The sequence below is a fragment of the Myotis myotis genome, unplaced genomic scaffold (genome assembly GCF_014108235.1).
Source record: "Myotis myotis isolate mMyoMyo1 unplaced genomic scaffold, mMyoMyo1.p scaffold_m19_p_16, whole genome shotgun sequence".
NCBI classification, from domain to species: domain Eukaryota; kingdom Metazoa; phylum Chordata; class Mammalia; order Chiroptera; family Vespertilionidae; genus Myotis; species Myotis myotis.
This window is the reverse complement of record NW_023416320.1, coordinates 888,873-908,489: the sequence shown is the minus strand read 5'-3', so window position 1 is coordinate 908,489 and position 19,617 is coordinate 888,873. Positions and strand designations below refer to the sequence as shown.

Here is a 19,617-nt window from a genome sequence, read left to right as displayed (position 1 = left end):
GGTGGAATCACACACGACACTAAGAAGCCCGATTCTCCCAGAGAAGCGATTCGATGCCCAGAATCATTCACCCAGGGAAGCGTGCGCACGGTGCCCGCAGGCGTTCAGGGGGCTGCTCGGGGCCGAGCGCTCTGCATTGGACCAGCAGCGCCCACGTGGCCTGAGTTCTGCAGCAGCGACTCCATAGCGCAGCCGGCACCTCGGGCCGCCTAGTGGGGAGCTTTCCTGGCAGGTGACAGAGCGGACACCATGTTTGCAGACACAGCTCAGGTGAAGCTGGCTGGTGCCGGAGCCCAACGCGGCGCTTCCGGGGAGCGGCGGCTCAGCCCTCATAGGCAGGGGCCCGTGAGGTGGCCGCCCGCACCGGGCACCGAGCTACACAGGCCTCTGGGGAATCTCCCAGGGTCTTTAACAGGAAACGCTGCCCTGGGCCCCACAGCACAGTTCTGCGTCTCTCCAGAGACTCAATTCAGCACAAGTCTGGGCCCGAGACTCTGCTGCGTGGGCTCGGCTGCAGCACGAGGCGCCCTTTCTGAGCCCTCGGGCCGCCTCTGCCCAGGGAGCCTGGAACTCAGGGTCCCCATCTGGGCTTGAGACGGAAAAGGACCGTAGTCCAACCCTGCAGAGGGGCTCCTGTCTCTCGCTCTGGGAACTACAAATCCTGTTGCTGATATGAGCCAAGCACAGGAGCCCCCTAGGCCCCCCGATTTCTGGTCCAGTCACATGCAGAGCGCTGGGTGTGATACAGAGCTGGACAGACACACAGACAAGATGTGCTTACCCTCCACGGCTATTGTTGAACGGAAGGTGAGGAAAGGTTAGAGGGATTATCAGAGAGAGGGAAAAAAGAAAAACAGTATTAATACAGGCAGCAGACAAACCCCATAAACACACGAGCGGGCCAGCAGGGGAGCAGGAGCCCGTCGGCCGGCTCTCAGCGGCGGCGTCAGGGCAGAGCCGCGGCACCGCCCAGGCACCGCAGTCAGGGGTCTACCACGCACACGCCTGTTTCCACAAAATAATCGTGGAAACGACATGCAAAGCCCGAGAAGGAAAACCTGTCAGCTGTGCCAGAACCAAAAGAATCAGGGCCTTCAAAAAGGGGGGAGCAGGTTGCTTGGGACCCCTGAGCCACCTGGGCCTCCGAGTGACTCAGAGGAACCGCACCCCTGCCCCGAGCCCCAGCCCCGCAGTGCACTTGTGGACCGGGCTGGGCTTAAAGGCGTTAGGAGCCTATTTTAAAAACAAACACAGAAACCCTTCTTTTGAAGCAAGTCTTATGGTTCGGTTCCTTAAACTCGTCAGTTGACTTAATGTTTTTCTCTGCAGCCTGAAGCAGGCGGCCCCAGGAAAACAGACAGGAAGTGGGGCCCTGCCCCCTCCTCACAACTGTCTGAAGCAGAGCCCAGGCTGTTCAGGATTCTGCACGTCTCAGCCCCGTCTGCCCTGTGCTGTGGGGACACGAGGGGGTCCCCCGGGGCGGCAGTGCCCTGCAGGGCCCTGGGAGGGCGGGACCCGTGTGGCCGGGAGGAGGTGAAGGGGCTCCCGAGGAGCCACAGGCAGAGCCGCGCCAGCAGCACCGGCTGGAGCAGGCAGGGCCATGCCTCCGCTGCGCTGTCTTTGCCACGCCCACCACAGCGGCCCCTCGAGATGACACCTCCAAGCGAGAGGGGGGCGACGTCAGTTACTGGTTTCAAGGTCGTCTGACGGGTCACGCTCCACCCAGCTGAGGTCGAGTGTTTCTGTGGCCAGTCGTGCTCTCGGCTGATGTGCTGGCCAGCGGACGGGACGCACCCTTCCCACTCGCCGCTCACCCTGCTCCCACATTAAGGACACACGCTATTCCGGTGGGATTTGACTTGCTTAACACCCTACGTGAGGGCTTCTTCATATGCCACGCCTGTCTACCGCCACTGCCACGGTGAGGGTGACCGTCAGGGCCCCTGGCCTGTCACACCGGCCACTGGGAAGTGTGCTCCGAGGCTTATGAACACGGACGCCGCGCATTAGCCCGATCCCGCCCTCTCAGTGTCAGGGACCCACGTTCGGCAGGGCTGTGGGCTGTGTCCCCTTTTCTCCTCCCGGAGGACACCTGGTCTGGTGCCAGCAGGACCGCTGAGCACCGCGTCCCGCAGAGGGACACCCCGTACATGGCACCACAGCGGAGAGCCTCACCCAGGGCCCCGCGAACCCTGACGCCAGGGCCTGCTCCTGCCCCGGGCGGGCGGGCGGGGGGGAGGGAAGGTTTGGAGCCACGAAGTAGCTCCTGGGCGTCGGCGCCTGAGCCTCGGGTCCCTTGTCCGGCGGCTCCGTGCAGTGCAAGCCGCCTTCCAAAGGCCGCTCTGCGGGGGGACACGGCGGCCCTTTCCCTCAGCCACTGACAAGCTTGCAGATTGGCCTGCAGGTCGCCCCGGTGTCCTGACTTAACTGGTTTTGAAAACCAGAAGCCACCTAGCACTTTCGCCCAAAGCAACACTCTGCCTGACGAGAGAAGACGTGTTTAGAAAGTCAGGGTCTGAGTGAGGCCCCAGGTCTGTCCGAGAGAGAAATGGGAAAGTTTCTGGTAAAGCGTGTTCCTGCCTCTCAGAGGGGTTTGGAACCACCCCACGCTGCAGCCCACGGCGATGCCACCCAGGCCCCGCCCTCAGCACAGGCTCATCCGCCAGAGCCCCGAGCAGAGCCAGCTCCTCGCCCACCTTGACGCCCTCGTTGTAGCTGTCCCCGGGGCTGCTGAGGCTGGCAAGGCTGCCCAGGTGGCCAGGGGCTCCGGGGCGTGGTGGCTTCTTTGGTGGAGCTGCAGGATCTGGAAAAGGGAACGAGTCTCATTAAGTAACACGCCTTCACAGAGCACATGTATACACACACACACACGCACGCACACACACGTGCAGCCCTACTGGTGCCTGGTACGAGGTTCCCTCTCCAGCCTTCTCGGCATGGGCTGCATTTGGGAGCCACCACAATCGCCGTGGCTTGTAGAGGGGACCGTGATAGAAAACCACGAGGTGTTCCAAAGCTCAGAAACTTATACATTAAACCCCGCTCCCTCCATGTCATACAAAATTCTTGATGTCATCTCTTTCTCCGCTTACCCGGCTTCCCCACCGGCTGGTAGATGTGCTGGTTTCCAGTCTGTGGGGACAGAAAGGTCAGTCAGTGCAGTAGCGTCACAGCAGGGTCACGGCCGCCCGCCCTCACCTGCCACCCGCCCTGGAACACGGGTGCTGAATGCTGGCTCCAAACACCACCAAGACGAGGGGCCGGCTGCTGTGGCCTCCGCTGGGGAGGGGGAGGCAAATGAGCGAGGAATGTTACCAGGGGGACAGAAGGGCTGCGACAGAGCAAGCCTGGGGACAGCGACGACCCATTTACAATCCTCCTAAAACCCCGCCAGGGTGTCGGACATGGTGGTCAGCTTCCGTGCCCCGGCTCTGCGCTCAGAAAGCTCCGCCCCCTCCGAGTGCCGTCCTGACAATGTTTGGCGCCGGGAGTCCACACACTCAGGTGCCATGTTGTCCTCGTCTCCCGAAGCCCTGCGTGTGCCGGGACCAGTTGGGAAGGCAGTTCCTGGTGGCAGGCGGGTCATCACTATGACAACCTCCCCCAGGCCACTCAAGGCAAAGAAGGACCTTCAGACGCGTCCTCTGCGGAGAGACTGTCCTTGCTCTTTACAGGAGTCACCTGGCTGGTCTCTGTGCATCCAGCGGCTCTCTGTCCTAGAGGCCCCTCGAAAGTGCACGCAGACGCCAAGCCCTCGGAGCCGGAGCTGCTGGGCCGCACTGCCGCTCACCTGCGGGAGCCAACACCTGCCCGCTCCGGGCACACAGCGGTGGAGGGAGCGGCACAGGCAGCAGCAGCCGGGGAGGGTTGTGAGCAGGCCGGGCCCAGTGACAAAGGAGCTGGGGCTGGAGGGACCTGAAGGTCAGGCCCTTGAGAACGTGACCTCTGCGCAGACCTGGGGTGGGAAGCGGAGGTGTGAGAAGCCCAGGTGGCCAGAGCAGCTGCGGAGGAGTGAGCGGCCCAAACTTTAGAAACAGACACGGCTGTGCTGACCTGGCCGTAACACGCACATATTTTAAAAGGTTTGAAACACAAAGAATGTTCTGGTTGATTCCTAGGTAGCAGGAAAGTTAAAAAAAACTAGAATGTTCTATTCTCAGAACATTCTGGATGTGTTCAGCAGTGCCAGCATAAGGCACTGTGCTAGGCAGCTGCACAGCTTTGCCTGGAAGGGCAGGCCTGCAGGAGCCCCTGCCTTCGGAGCGTGATGGACGGACTATGTGGACCCGTGCTCTGGTGGGACGTGTATCCAGCTGGGGGCCCTGGAGGACGCACTCAGCTGTGAGAGGCTTCCGTTTCCCATTTGTAAACTGAGGCTAACAGCTCACAAAATAACTGTGCTGCCAACCTGGGTCCTAGTTTGGGATCCAGATCGTTTTACTCTTTATACAAACTGAGGGGTCATGTCCCCTGGCCGGTCCTCAGCGCTTCTTAGAGCTCAGGCCGATGGAGAACCCACTGCTTTCCAGCTGAAGGGCTGCCCGGCAGCCTCAGCACCTGGAGGCGCCAGCAGGGGGAAGGCCACGGAGCCACCGTGAGCTGAGGACACGGTCCCGTGTGCATCAGCCCCAGGAAGGAAGCAGCCACAGCCAAAACCGCACGCGGCGAGTGAAGAGGCCGCCCAGCCAGCTGGCCGCCTGGCGTCTGACCCTGCAGCGGGCAACTCTGGGCGCATTTCCCACAAGCCTCGGTTTACCCACTTGTGGGAGGGGGTGCTGAGGACGCAGTGTGGGGACAGGACACATGCAGCACAGCACCCTGCAGGACTGAGCGCTTCCCCCACCAGGACGACCCACTCTTCCTGTCGCCCAGGCCTGGTGCAGCCAGTGCTACGAGGTCACGCGTGGCCCCTTCATGTGTCACCGTGTCACGGAGTGTTTCTGACTCTCCCTCAGCCGGCCTAACTCCTCAGTTATTCGTTCCTTCCACACATTGTCTGTGCAGTGTCACAGGGAGCCCAGCATTCTTCCTCCTCACCAAGCCCCTCTGGTCATGTCCTCGCAGCAGGTCCCGGAACGAGCCTCGCTCTATGATCCAGGACAGAGTGCTCGTTGCACAGGAGGAAGGGGCACATGTCAGGTGGCGGGTGGATCACCTGACTCCGTGCTCATGAACTAAGGACGCCCACCTGCCTGCAGGGCCCGCTGCACTAGCGCCTTCCCGGGCTGACACTGAGCACGCCTCCAGGCCCACCTCAGGGCAGCTGGCGTCCCAGTTCGGATGGGACAGCTCCCGGCCTGTGTGCGTGTGTCCCGATGTCAGCCAATGGCTTCTGCCTCACGGAGCTGCTGGGGTGGACACTGGGCCCACACGTCTGCCACCTGGCAGGCGCAAGGCTCCTTTTCACTGGGAGCGAAAGCGTTGAGAGAAACCTGTGTTTATTTTAACCAGACACCTGCTGATGGAAGTCCTAACGAAACAATTTTAGCTGCTCTCCCAAAGCCCAGGGAAGAATCCTAGCAGGTTCTAAAGCCATTGGGATGAGACATAAGCTGGCTCTTTAAAGAGAATGCCAGGCATTTCCCCTGACAGCACCCCGAGGGAGACCCTCCCCTGCAGCCAGTGCTGTGACGGAACTGCTGCGAGCGGGCAGGGGGAGCGTGAGGACGAGCGGGCACACGAGCATCAACGTCAGTGCGTGCCCCGCTTCTCAGGGCGCAGAGCCAGCTGCCCACGGAGGAGACGGCACTGGTGGCGGGTGGAGGCCTCCGCGTCTGGGCAGGGACACGGGGTGCGGGGCTACAACAGCCACTTCACCCACAGAGTGGACGGCTGGGTTCATGACAAGAAAACGCCAGCCCATGTCCTGCTTACCGGGCCCTGGAGACTCGCATCCTCCCTGTCCACGCTGCCTCGGGAGAGCCGCACATCGGGTTTCTGAAGTGAAAACAGAACCAAACAGCTTCAGGCTGGGTTCTTAAGTTCCTTCCTTTTATAACATACCTGTCCTCGACTACGGAGAGTAGATAGGTACCCAGTTTTGGAAAAATTCTCAAAAGCCAGAGATGACAATCCCTGGCCGGAGGCCCACAAAGCCGCTGGCTCACGAATAGGATTGGGCCCGCCCCGGAGCTGCCCGGCCGCTCCTCGCAGCAGCAGGCGAGCCTCCCTCTGCACCAGGGAACCACCGAGAAGAGGCGCAGCGCACTTCCTGTGCCCAAGTGAGCTGCATGGACTGGCCCTGCACAGCAGCAATGGTCCAATAAGTTTCCCACAAGCACCCAGAATACAGAACCCAAACGGAGAACCCTGGGTGTCACGGAAATACTGGTAAGAGTACAAAAACTTCACCGATACTAGCATAAAGGCTGGCTCCACCCCACCGGGCGGCAGCCTCCAGCCGCCAGCGCGCCGCCCACCACACGGCCACCCTCCTGGGCCCACTGCTCCCAGGGAGCCCTGTGAGCGGGCAGTGACCGTTCCCCGCCAGACCAGAGCGAGCTGCTGCGAGCCCGCTGTGCAGCTCTGCACCTGGCAGGGCCGGCGCCCAGGACGCAGCCACAAGCACTGGCTGGGGGCGATGGAGAAAGGACTTGGTCTCACTCTTCCTTTAACTCAGTGGTTCTCAACCTTCTGGCCCTTTAAATACAGTTCCTCATGTTGTGACCCAACCATAAAATTGTTTTCGTTGCTCCTTCATAACTGTAATGTTGCTACTGTTATGAATCGTCATGTAAATATCTGATATGCAGGATGGTCTTAGGCGACCCCTGTGAAAGGGTCATTCGACCGCCGAAGGGGTCGCGACCCACAGGTTGAGAACCGCTGCTTTAAATGCACAAAAGGGCAACAACACCACAGAATTCCAACCTTACTGAATTAATATCGGCACATCACTAAGTTATCGCCACTTCAGGTGTCAAATAAACCAACACCTCTCCTGTTAGTGGAACATTTGGGCCGTTTTCACGTTCAGTGGTGTAAGCAGGCTGTGGGGGACGCCTTTGTGTACACACCTAGCTAAACCCCCGATCACTTCCCGGGACAGAGTTCTAGGAAGGGAATTACTGAGTCACAGGTTTCAACGTTTGGAAAGTTCTGGGATAAGCTGCCAAACTGCTTCCAGCAGTGAGTCTACCTGCTGGGTGTGCTTGAGTCTCTCCCACTAGGTCCCCCTGTGCTGTCACTCAAACTCCATGAACAAAACGCTACGCTGCTGGGGTGCACCCCCCTTTCTGGAAGAGAACACCTGTTTCACTAGACGCTCGGCCCATGAGGTCAGAGGCCCTGGCAGCGGCTCCCCGCTGGGCTCCATTAGCTGGTGCGGCTCGGCTCGGGACAACAGGTGGGGAAGAGCCACCTGCATGACGCCCCTAACCCACCCTCACCTGTGAGACGGACCCCACGTGTGCCTGGCACAGCAACGCACACGTGCCAGGTGCTCAGTAAACATGCCCAGGCAGACAGGCCCCGCCAGCGCTCACTCGGGTCACAGGCATCAGTGAGCAGCTTCTACCTGCCGGGGGCATTTTATTTCCTTTTTTACTGCGATGAGAGCAACTTGAGTTCATGGTTTGCTGACAGACTAAGGAGCTGTATTTCATGTACTTACAAGAATTACCAATTTTCTTCCCATGTAAATCACATGAAATGACATGTTTTTATTTCTTTATACCTAATAGTTCTCTAAGGTGTACTTTCCCAGAGTCGGGATTTCAGTTGTAAGAGAAAGGTCTTCACGTGCGTCCGCTGTGAGTGAGTGGACATGACCGAGCTCCCCGCGGGCCGACAGTGCCTGAGCAGAGCCAGGCCCGCCTGGAGCAGCGGCCGCAGAGAGAAGAGAGGGCTCTCTCTGCTCCCGGGTGAGGCTAGTCTCCCATTCCCCGCGCAGGACACTCCAGACCTGCCGGGGTCCAACCCCAGCAGGTCCAGGGGTCCCCAAAGGCGTAGACGGAGTCGGCGAAGAAGGAAGGACACAGAGATAGCGTTCAGTTGATCAGCAGCCTAGCCAGGATCTCTAGCCAGGATCTCCAGCCAAGTTCTGGTCTGGATCTCCAGCGAAGTTCTGCTTAGGATCTCCAGCTAGGTTCTGTGTCCATGTTCTCTTGCTAGGTTCTCCAGCCAGGGTCTCCAGGTTCTCCAGCCAGGTTCAGTCACCAGGTTCTAGTCAGGTTCCCTTGCCAATTTCTGTAGTCAGGTTCAGCCCAGGATCTTTTGCCATGTTCTCTCCAGCGAAGTTCTTCTGTCTCTGGGTTCTGTGTAGGTTCTGTCTTCTTAGTCCTGTGTTCTAAGTTCTGTGTTCTTACATCTGTATTTATACCAGTTGATTCCAATCCTATCAATCTCTATTACAAAGGTTAGGGCGTTTCTTATCTCCATTCCAGGGAGTAAAGATTATGTAGCTTAAGTATGATTGTTCGTAGTTAAAGTGATTAATTACCCACCTGGCACTTAGTTAAGGGGTTTTACTCCCTCCCTAACTTCAGGGGAAAATCCCTACCTGGGGAAACAACCTTTCTCAGAGAGGTGACCTTGGTTAAAACACATAGTGCCAAGAAGGTGAGCAAACATATTAAGAACAGTATGCCATATATGCCAGGTCCCTTGAAACAGCAAGCATGGACCAGCTCCCGGCACAGACCTGAGGACAGGAACGGTCCGATAAAGGAGGCAGTTCCAGCTGACACACCAACAGGTACAGACCTAACGTTTGGGCTATCTGGTTATTTTCCCCATCGTGCACGCATCTTTTGTTTTTTATTAGGTACAACATTTATGACAAAGTGTACAAATGTGCATTTTCATGTACGTGTCCCTGCCTAACACACCACCCAGATCAGGACAACCCAGCAGGCTCCCGCCCGCCCCATCCCAGTGGACACTTGCCTCCACCCGGCCACAGGGACGAGTGGCTGAGCTTCACGTACGGACTCATGTATGCCCGTCTGTCTGCACCTGGTGGTGCCCGTCTGCGAGACGGCCCCTGGCTGCCCACGTGAGGCAGCACAGCACCTGCTGTGTGAATCTTGCTTATTTCACCATCAAGGGGCAGGTGGGTTCCCTCCAGTCCCTGGCACCACATAGGGGCTGCTACCAACAGGCTCCTGCGAGCGGGCACGTGCACTCCCTCTGCTCAGCAGCAGTGATTGCCAAGGCTCTTTTGAGGTCCTAGGAACACGGCCACCCACAGGTCCACTTCGGTCTTGACTCCCCCATCACTATCCCTCTAAACACTTCAAGTTCAGACTTTCACCTCCAAGTCCCGCCGCCTTGAACTATACTACTTCGCCTTCAAACCTGCACCTGACGTGAGGAAGAAGCGTAGGGGGATGTGGCCTGGCCCAGAGCCAGAGCCAGAGCGATCAGCAGTGCGGTCTGCTGACGGGCTGTCCTGGGTCGGCCCTGAGAGGAAAAACAGCTCAAATATGTACTTCCTGCCTGAGGACACAGAGCAGGCTTTATGGAGGCAGCCGTCCTCACTTTAAAATTAGACTTCTGTCTTGAGCCCAGGATCACAACAGAAAACTCCTGTGCGCGTAGTGACAAAAATAAGGAACAAAGGCGCTCTGTCTGTAAGGCACGCCCACCCGGGAAGAGTGCTGGGAACAGCCTGGGACTTAGCTCTCTCACAGCCCTGCATTCTGCTGGCTCGGAAAGGACACCAGCTGAGCTGGGATGGGAGAAGGGAGTGGGCCTGCCACCACGCACAGGTGCCGCGGGTCCCGGCTGTGTGACCAGGGGCAAGAGGCTGCCACTGCAAGAACGTGTGCTAACGGACGCATACATCCGGGGGTCCTGGCACACCACAGTCCTCAAGGAAAGGCAGGAGCTACTATTAACAACTAGTGTCCCGGTGCACAAATTTGTGCACACTAGAAGGAAATTAATTAGAGGAAATATTTTAATATGCTATTCACCCTTTCGCTATAATAGAAGTGTCAACCAAATTCACAATCGACAATGACAGATGGAAATACACGCGTGCGATTGGTGCCAGCGAGAGCTTTATATGTATCACACATGCACGAGTCAACTTAGCCTTTTATAGATATAGAATAAGTTTGCTTAATTAGACCTGCTTTCTGATGTAGCTAAACTTTTTCCAGCCCAGTGAAGCACCACAACTTCTCTTTCAGGTAATTGTCAGCAACACAGCAGTAAATATCAACACAAAGCAGATTATTATTGTAGATCACGCAGGGAGAACCAAGGGTAAAATATTTAACTGCAGCAGCGTTTGACTATATTCTGCGCAGTGAGAAAACCTGAAGTCATTGTCAAGGCCCACCATTTCTTACTTCTTTTCAGTTGGGTCAAGTTTCTAAACTTTCTAAATCTGTTTTCCGGCTAATGAAAAGAAAATTCGATTCCACCGAATCTCCTGTCTACCTACTCCAGGACTTCTGTGAGGATCAAATGAGATGAGGCACAGGAAAACGCTTCACAGACATTTTGGTAAAGTGAAAAATGTCTGCACCTGGCTGTAAAGCAAGTCGTGTTCCTGGGCTGAAGAAACTCCAAGGAGGCTAGTCACAACATTGCTACATGACGTCATTACCCGGCACCCACAGCAACCGTTTCTGGGCTGGGCTGGGCTGTGGGCCGCATTTTGTGCTATGGGGTCTCAGCAGCATTAGCTGCGATTTGGTGGGGTGTCACTCGGGGTGGTGGCGGGGCCTGTGTCCCACTTGGGGGAAGCCGAGTGTTGCTTTGTCAGCACCAGGTCTGCGGTGCCGTTTCTGTGTAAATGGCCAGTGTGCATCTTGGCAGCTCCTGCGTTGAGCATCAGCCCCCTGGTGGTCAGTGTGTGTCATAGTGACCGGTCGGATGGTCAATGGACACTTAGCATATCAGCCTTTTATATATGTAGATGACCATGCAATCGCGTTGAGTCCTGAAAGTGGGATCTATTTGAAAAAATCTGGTAACTATGACTGAGAAAGCAACTTTAAGAGTTAATTTTTCAAGTAGAAACCTGACTCTTTGTCCAGGCTGCATAATTGATGTCACTGGGGGGCAGCACTGCTCCCCAAGCAGTCTGAGGACCAAGGTGGGGTGGAAATGATCTGTTACCAGGCCAGGAGGAGACAGAACAGAAGACAAGAATCTTTAGAAATTTCTAGAGCAATCTGGAATAGTGTTAGGTCTGTTGAAGTTCATAATAAAGAAGTGTGGCTTGTATGTTGTATATCTTTTTGAAAGTTTCCCCTTTTTAGTGAGTGGGTTTTATTTTACTTAGCCAGGGCAGCAGGCGCACAACAGCTCGGACGACACCAGAGGCTGGCCTGCCTCGTGGACAGCAGGACAAGCCTGCCCTGGAAAGTGCCTCGCCTAAAAGGCGGCACTGACGACTCTGAGGCTCTGCGTCCTGGGGACACAGGGCACTCACACTCCAGGGGCTGTTAGCTACCTGCTAACAAGAGAGAGTGAAGGTTTCCGCAAAACAGCCAACCAATCCAATAAAAGGCTCTGCAGCTCCTGAGTGAGCAATCCCCTCAGGGCTCCTCTGCAGAAACCCGTTTGAGTGTGGCCAAACTCTTACTCCTCCTCTTCCTTAGCCTGGGGTCAGGAGCGGGGAAGGCATCCTGGGACTGTCTGCAGGAACGCTGTGTCATAGCAGGAACTGTGACACATGACCTAGGAGTCTAGGTTCTCATCAATGCAGCCCATGGCAACTATGGAGCTCAAACTGAGGAAGAGAGAAAAAAGCCCTTTGAAAATTAATGGGGGCTCCTCCCTCCACTGCTTCCATGTCACCCTCATCCCTCTATGAGGAAAGCATTACCCGCACCGTATGGCGGGCGCCAAGTACTTCACAGGCTAAGAAATTCAAGCATAAAGAGAGAAAACAATGCAGGGTCCTAGTAACAAGGATTTTTAATTCTCCGAAGTCTAGGTTCTTTCTCGTAATGCTGTCTGAAAGGAGAGTCAGGATGGCAAGGACCCTCTGAGTGCCAAAATGCTCTGTTTTCCCACCACCGCCAGGCCCTGGCCCCCCCCCCCCCGGATGGCCTGAGGCCCGTGTGGTCTGTCCCCCTTCACTCCTGCACTCTGGCCTCTATGGTTGTCTTTCCGACCCTCAGACGTACTTGGCTCCTTCCCAGCTCGCCTTGGGTCCTTGCACTTGGTGTGCCCTCTCCCTGGAATGTTCCTCCCCAGATCTTCTGGGGCTGTCGCTCTTGTCATTTTAGCTGCTCAGCCTCCCCAATGACCTGGGGGCTGTCCCTCCCCTCAGTGCTCAGTGCTCTCTGCCACAATCGGAGGCTGACCCAGGAGGGCACGAAGAAAGGAGGGGCGAGAAGGAGGCTGGCAGGTCATCCTGGGGAAGCTCCAGCAGATTTTACACCAGAGACTCAGGATCAGACTTGCATTTTAGGAACATCACTGTGGCTGTGGCGGGGACAATGCTGCAGAAATCCCAGTTAAAATGCCCAGGCGGAAGGAATGCTTACTGCTCCCGTCTCCTCGCTCTCAGTCCCGTCACTGGAGGTGGCCCTGTCTTGACTGCCTGCTGCTCTCAGCCCCACCACCCACAACATGAACCTAACGAAGACCCAAATCCGTAGGGTGGCAATCACTCAACTCACCTTAGGAACCAGCACTGTGCTGATCCTGAAGCCAATAAACGATGACAAGAAACAAATTATTCTCATTGATGAGCATCAATTCTAAATCCCAATGAAACATCACACAAGTAAACCAGGCCTGAGAAGAGGGCTCACCTATGACGGAGTAGGGACTTATCTCTGGGATGCAGGACTAGCATAAACCCAGGCAAAACCCTCCAGGTAACTCATGTTAAACCTTTTAAAGTTTTCTTTTCCTTTTTTAAAATATATATATTTTTATTGATTTCAGAGAAGAAGGAAGAGGGAGAGATAGAAACATCAATGATGAGAGGGAATAATTGATTGGCTGCCTCCTGCACGCCCCACACTGGGGATCAAGACTGTAACCCGGGCATGTGCCCTTGACTGGAATCGAACCTGGGACCCTTCAGTCCGCAGGCTGATGTTCTATGCACTGAGCCAAACCAGCTAGGGCTCATTTTCTTAAAAACACCACCACCACCTCAATATATTTAAAATGTACAGGCACAAATATACCAAATTATACTTAATGGAGAAAACTATTAGAGGCACTATCTTTAAAAATAAAAGCAGGAAAGCCAGCAAGGAGCTACTTCATACTAAAGCTGGCAAGGACACCCCAGGAGAGGCGGGCAAAGTGTCTAAGAAACATCGAGTGAGACGAAGGGCGCCTTAAAGAGCGCCGGCTGTGCGTTCGGGACCCACGGGAACCAGCCACAAGGTTCAGGTGATAGATCCCGGAAATCCAAGAGACACTCCCAACCCCCGACTGCGCATGCACACACAGGAATACACAACAAGGTCAATGGGAACGAGGTACCAGTCTCTCAGTGACAGGCAGCTGTCCGTGGTGGGCAGCAGGTTATCACGGAAGTAGACAGGCGGGCCGCCCGTGTGCAGGCGGACACCTCGGGGAGCTGTTTCTGTCAATTCAGTGGTAACACAGAAGCCACAGAAATGCTCACACCTCTGAGCCCACAAGGCCACTGCTACCCTCAGAAACGGACACTGGAAAAGCAACTCCAGGAGAGCAAACACCCACGACTGCCAGCTTCAGGAACCGGAGGGGAAGCCAGCTCTCCTGCTTTGGAAAAGAGGAGCCTTTGCCACAGACCCCAGCAGGGCTAAGGGTGGAAGGACGTTTCCGAAATGCAGTTACCAGGAACCTCTCCTCCTTCTCCAGCCAGCGCTGGTCTTCCTCCATCTCCTGCTGCTGCCGGATCAGCCGCTCCTCCATCAGGTGTGTGGGCAACACCTGTCCGATCCCGCGCAGGTCCAGCGCCGCAGGGTCCTGAGGGCAGAAACGGCAGTGCTCTCAGGGCTCCCTGGGAAGCTCTTACTCCTTCCCTGCCTTTCCCACGAGGAAGCCGGTGTGGAGACACTGGCTCACGCTGCTTGTGGGGCGACGTTCCCGGAGGCTGCGAGTGGCCGCGTGCCAAGCGCCTTTAGAAAGTACCATCGCTACGCTCAGCGCACAGGCAGGGAGACACTGTGAGGGGTGAGTGAGCATCCGTGCCAGGTGTGCTCAGTCCTAGGGGACAGCGCAAACGGTCTGGGAGGGAGCAGGGCCCCAGGCAGAGGCCACAGCACTGACGGCTCCGTCTGCCTGCTTCTGCCTCGGCTCCACGCCTATTCCAGTCAGTCTAGGGCAGCGGTTCTCAACCTGTGGGTCGCGACCCCTTTGGCAGTCCAACAACCCTTTCACAGGGGTCGCCTAAGACCATCCTGAATATCAGATATTTACATGACGATTCGTAACAGTAGCAACATGACAGTTATGAAGTAGCAACGAAAACAATTTTATGGTTGGGTCACAACATGAGGAACTGTATTTAAAGGGCCAGAAGGTTGAGAACCACTGGTCTAGGGTCTGCCTTTCAAACCAACGGGCTAATGCTGGTGGCATCTCTCCTCTCGTTAATGAGGAGGATTCACAGCACCAGAAAGCAGCGAGGAAAAGGAGCGTCCCGGCCTGAGAAGCGGGTCACCAACACAACACCCCAGGATTCAGGAGGAGAAGGGGCCTCGGGCAAAGCTTCGTCCGTGAGCGAACGGACGCCTGAGAGCACCAGCTTACCTCCACGCTGGGCGGCCACACGCACATCTCCTGGGGCCTGTGATTCCACGAGTCTGTCTGGTCCAAGAGGGATGCCTGCCCCGGGTACATGCTGCCCGCCAGGGCTGGGATTCCGTGGGAGCCAGGGTAGCCAGAGACCTGCGGGCGAGTGAGTGGTGGGTCAGGTTCCCACACGAGTTCTGCAGAGCCTACGGCCACGGGAGAGGGGATAACAGACTAGAGGATGCTGTGGGGCCCAATGACAGCCCCAGCTGCTCGCGTCCAGTTCGCGGTCACCTTACAGGGCCAAGGGACTTTGCAGATGGACATAAATGTGGAACCTGATTCGGGAGTGGACCTGATGTGACCTCAAGGTTCCTTAGAGAGTGCAAGAGGGAAGCAGGGGGCGGGGAGGGAGACTGACTCATGAAGATCAAGAGATCCTCACCAACTGTCGGCTCTGAAGGGGGAGGAAGGTCACCAGCCGAGGAATGCAGGTGGCCCCGGGGAGTCTGCACTGAGACCGCAGCAGACAACGCCGCAAACACGCCCGGCAGTCAGAACCCTACACTGACTACAGCTGGGAGCAGCCGTCCGAGGCCGCCCACAGGCTGCGCCAGGCACTGCCATGGAACCCCTTCCTGCCCAACCCAACAGACTAAGCCCCCAAAAGGCTGTGCCCTGGTGAACAAGGGCTGGTGGTGGGGAGTCAATCTTCAAGTTCTAACGAAGACGCATGAGCCCGACAGGAGAAGAGCGTCAGGCAGGAGGAAATGAGAGGCTTCTTCATCCGCTCCCGCCCTCACTCAGAGAGGACAGAGGACCCTGCACTTGTTCCCGCGGCTGGTACCTTGGCCCGGGTTCTCAGTCACATGTTGAATGAGATAAAGAACAGCCAATAGGCACACAGCCTTCAGCAGAGGTTCTGTGTATCTGTTAGGCCTCCAGGCATTGACTGATACCCATCTCCATCCCAACAATATGGAATTAAACTGTCAAATGAGACATAGAGACAGCTCTCTCCATTTACTGAAGCCAATATTTAATAGTAAAAATTCTGCTAAACAGAAAATGCTTATACCCTCACGATAGTTGGTCAGAAAGGACATCTTACTGCCAAGGAGCGTTTAGGAACTGTCACAACAAAGAGATGTGGGAGGCCTATGGCACTCGCTCCACACCGAGCGTGTGGCGGACCAGAGGACCTCGCACACCACCAGGGAAGGCCCCGCAGCTGCTCCCACTCACAGAGCGGAGGGCTGCTCACTCCTGTCCTCTCCTCACTGGCCTCCACTGTACACCCTGCTGCCGGCGCTGAAAGGCCAGGCGAGTCGCTGTCCTCAGGGGACACCCGCCACTAACAAACACGCACCAGAGCCCAGCCGGCAAGCGCCATGGCCGGCGCGCCCGTCACCGGGCGAGGACCCAGCTCTCAGGACCCGAGTGCTCCTCTCTCAGAGCCATGTTCTCCTGAAACAATGCTGGGTCCAACCCCTGCTCAGTGCCCACTGAGCCCTGGCTTCCTGCCTCTTAAGAAAAGCTGACACCTTCCCTCTGAAATCCGAACCAACCACGACTGACTGCTCTGGCCCCTTCTCTTAAGGGTTCACTTCTCTGTGCAGGTTACTTGTCTGCAAGCCCACCCTTCCTTCCACACTTGCCCATGTGGCAACTCATCTGGATTTCTTGTTTGTTTTGTTAATCCTCACCCAAGGATATTTTTCCATTGATTTTTAGAGAGAATGGGAGGGGAAATGGGGGAGAGATGAGAAGGGAGGGGGAGAGAGAAACATAGATGTGAGAGAGACACATCAGCTGCTTGCCTCCCACCACTCCCCGACTGAGGCCAGGGATTGATAGACCTGCATCCCAGGTATGTGCCCTTGACCGGAAATTGAACCCACGACCCTTCAGTGCATGGGCCGATGCTCTAACCACTTAGCACACCAGCCAGGGCTCATCTGGCTTTTAAGGCACTTTTGAATCTTATTCTTGGCTTCCAGGAGAACTGCCCATTGAGTTGGCTCTGCAGAGTGCATGCCTACGGGGCCCTGTACTGTATGGGAGCAGGAGGAAGGGGGCCGGCCTAGGAACTGTGGGCTATGGGACACTTGCCCTGCCTGCTTTCAGAGTGGTGAGTGCTCACAGTCCACATGAATGTCAGGACAACGTGCCCCTTGACATACTCCTTAGTACACAGATAAAAACACAAACACACCCACCCTTCCCGCCCCCGAGCCGTGCAAAGGAGAGAGAGCGGATCTTGCCTCGGTAAGGCCTGCGTACCTGGTAATGGTTGGTCTGCACCATGTGCTGCGGGCTGGGATAAAACCCTTCACTGGACCTTGGACTAGGATAACCAGGCCTGCTGGGCTGTGAACAAACCAACAGAGCATCACATGAATGGATATTTGATCACTTTGGTAAATCATAAACCGTTGTTTTATTGAAAATGATAGAAGAAGGTATTTCTCTGAAAGAGTTTACTTGGAAAGAATGATAAAAGGTACCAAGACATCGCAGTGGGGTTAGAAAGTCTCTTCAATAAATGATGCTGGGACAACGGGCATCCACACGTGAGCAAATGCAGCTGTCCCTTCCTCACAATAGACACAAAAACGAACTCAACTGGGCCACGATCTAAATGGAGGAGCTAAAGCTGTGAAACTCTCAGCAGAAAACAGGACACATCTGTGGGGGAGGCAATAGTTTTCTGGCTATGACACCACAAGCTCAAGCAACAAAACAAAACAAATAAATACATAAACTAGATTTCATCAAAATTCAAAGTTTTTGTGTTGCAAACGACGGCATTAGAAAAGTGAAAAGACAACCCACAGAATGGGAGGAAATATTTGCAAACCATCTACTTGGTGAGAGAGGCATACCCCACAATACAATGGCAAGTATTCCATTCAACAGTGGGCAGAGGACTTGAGTGGACCCGGAAGCTGTGCGACAGCCGATGAGCACAGACGTGAGAAGATGCTCACACCACTCGGCCTCGAGGGAAAGTGACGCTGGACACCCATCCTGCTCGGCCACGTCCTGGGAGCGGCAGACTGGCCTCTACTTCCTCACCTATGAAGTGGGGGTGGCGCCGAGCAACTCTCTGCTGGTGAGACACCTGAACTTCAAGCGTTTTCATCCTTTCTTGGAACAACTGTGGCTGCTGCGTTTTGGTACGACAGCTAAACTCAGTAGTGGGAGGCAACTTGCCCCATGGAACTGGAAACTGAGCCGCCAGCTGTGACATCACGGCCACTGCCGTCTCTAGGCTGTGAACGCACCGCTCACGTTCATCACTGGGAAACGCCGGAGAACTGAGTTACGGGCTCTTCCCAGTGTCCACACGCCATCATACCACCTGCAAACGCCGCACACTGTGGGCGCCACCCTGAGCTCAGCAGAGAGGCTGAGAACTGCACAGCTATCAAGGTGACAGATATTTTTCAAGATTCAAATTTTTGGTTGAAAATGCAAAATTTATCCCTGGAAACACGTTATCAGTTGTTTTCCTTGGTGAGACAGTCTTGCTTCTTTCTTTTTTGAGAAAATGTCTACCAAACGCACAACCTGAACTGCACGACACACCTGCCAGCTCTCCTCTCCAGGAACCCAGGCTTCCAGGCGCAGCCCAGTCCCCCAGCGCCGCATGCAAACAGCTGCCGGTGATTCTCTGGCCCTGACAACATTGTCCAGGGTTTGCCAAGCTTCCTCTTGAAGGGCCAGGAGTAAATACTCTGACCTTGGGGGCCACACAGTACCTGGACTCCTCAACTCTGTCTGTGGCAGTGAAACCAGCCATGGACATCGCAGTTTGTCCCATGCAAACGCTCATGAATGAAATGGGGCAGGGGGGGCGGTTGGCGGAGGCCTGTGTGAAAGGCAGAACCCTCTCTGATGACAGGGAAGAACCTAAAACAGGCACCTGGAAGCACCTCCAAAACAGTGGGGTGTTTAAAAACGGAAGCAGAGCTGGTCTCTCTCCTCGGCAACAGAAGGAAGCAGCCCTGCCTCCTGCACCCACGAGCCGGCAGCACAGCCTCCGGAACTCGGCCGAATGAGCACATTCCACATCCCCCAGCATGAGATACAGGCCATGCCAGGTGGGAGAGGCCTGGCACTCTGTGAGTTTGGGGGTGTGGGGTGCATTACTTGGCGCCTATCTGTGGGGCTGAAGTGTGAATGCCTGGCCACAGGGAGCACAGCGAGGCTGGCACAGGAGGGAGCCTGCCCCTGCGGAGAGCCCGCTGTGAGCCGGGAGACCTCCCGCCCCAGCCCTGGCCTCTGGCAGCTGTCCCGAGGTAAGACAGGCACACTGTAGACAACTTGGGGGCCTCAGAGGCTGGGAAGTGGGGCGCAGAGCTGTTCTGGGGGCAATGAGGGATTTTTTGTTGTTAAACTAGGAGAGACGGAGAAATGCCCTGGCTCCAACACTAAGTCGCTCACAGTGACATCCATCAGACAGGCGCTGCGGCCCTCCTGCCTGGCCTCGGGTCCCATTGCTGAGTACAGTGCACTGAGGAACCCTCCCCCCTGAAAGTCTGGGAAACTGTGCCAGTCCCCAGACGTCGTCAAATGGGCGGCAGTGCTCACTGCTGCACAACTGGAGGCACCGCCATGGAAAGAGACGCTCTCGGGCAGACGGTAAAAGCCGGGGTGGCATCCAAACAGCACTTCGGGTTCACAGATTTCGAAACATTTTCAAAAAGAAAATGAAATAAAGAATGTCACAGTTTCTTACTATATTTTTAGCCAATGAAATACCCAATTGCAGGTTATTAATTGCAGAAAAGCCTACGGTCCATTTACTTTCAGAGGATGGTCTGGACTGGATTGTTCATGGCGACTGAGCCAGTGTGTGAAAATACAGCCTGGCAGAGCCAAAGGGGCACCCCCAGCTCAGCTCAGCAGGCCAAGGGCGGGGGCGGCGAGCACCAGAGCCCAGGTGAGGGGGTGGGCAGGCGA

The 19,617-nt window shown here is 55.9% G+C and overlaps 1 protein-coding gene across 9 annotated transcripts in view; it reads right to left on the bottom strand.

Annotated features, from left to right (window-relative positions):
- Positions 1 to 19,617, bottom strand: part of PTK2 (protein tyrosine kinase 2) — a 113,908-nt gene that overhangs the window by 2,179 nt on the left and 92,112 nt on the right. For 6 of the 9 annotated variants that reach the window (XM_036337584.1, XM_036337583.1, XM_036337586.1 and 3 more), the window contains 7 exons: positions 16,933 to 17,019; positions 14,668 to 14,805; positions 13,750 to 13,881; positions 5,875 to 5,937; positions 3,093 to 3,132; positions 2,697 to 2,803; positions 782 to 790 (listed from right to left, as the gene is read on the bottom strand). In XM_036337584.1, the coding sequence (XP_036193477.1) occupies positions 782 to 790; positions 2,697 to 2,803; positions 3,093 to 3,132; positions 5,875 to 5,937; positions 13,750 to 13,881; positions 14,668 to 14,805; positions 16,933 to 17,019 (576 nt within the window). The remainder of the gene's footprint in view (positions 1 to 781; positions 791 to 2,696; positions 2,804 to 3,092; positions 3,133 to 5,874; positions 5,938 to 13,749; positions 13,882 to 14,667; positions 14,806 to 16,932; positions 17,020 to 19,617) is intronic. The other 3 variants (XM_036337585.1, XM_036337587.1, XM_036337591.1) reach the window with 2 other exon arrangements.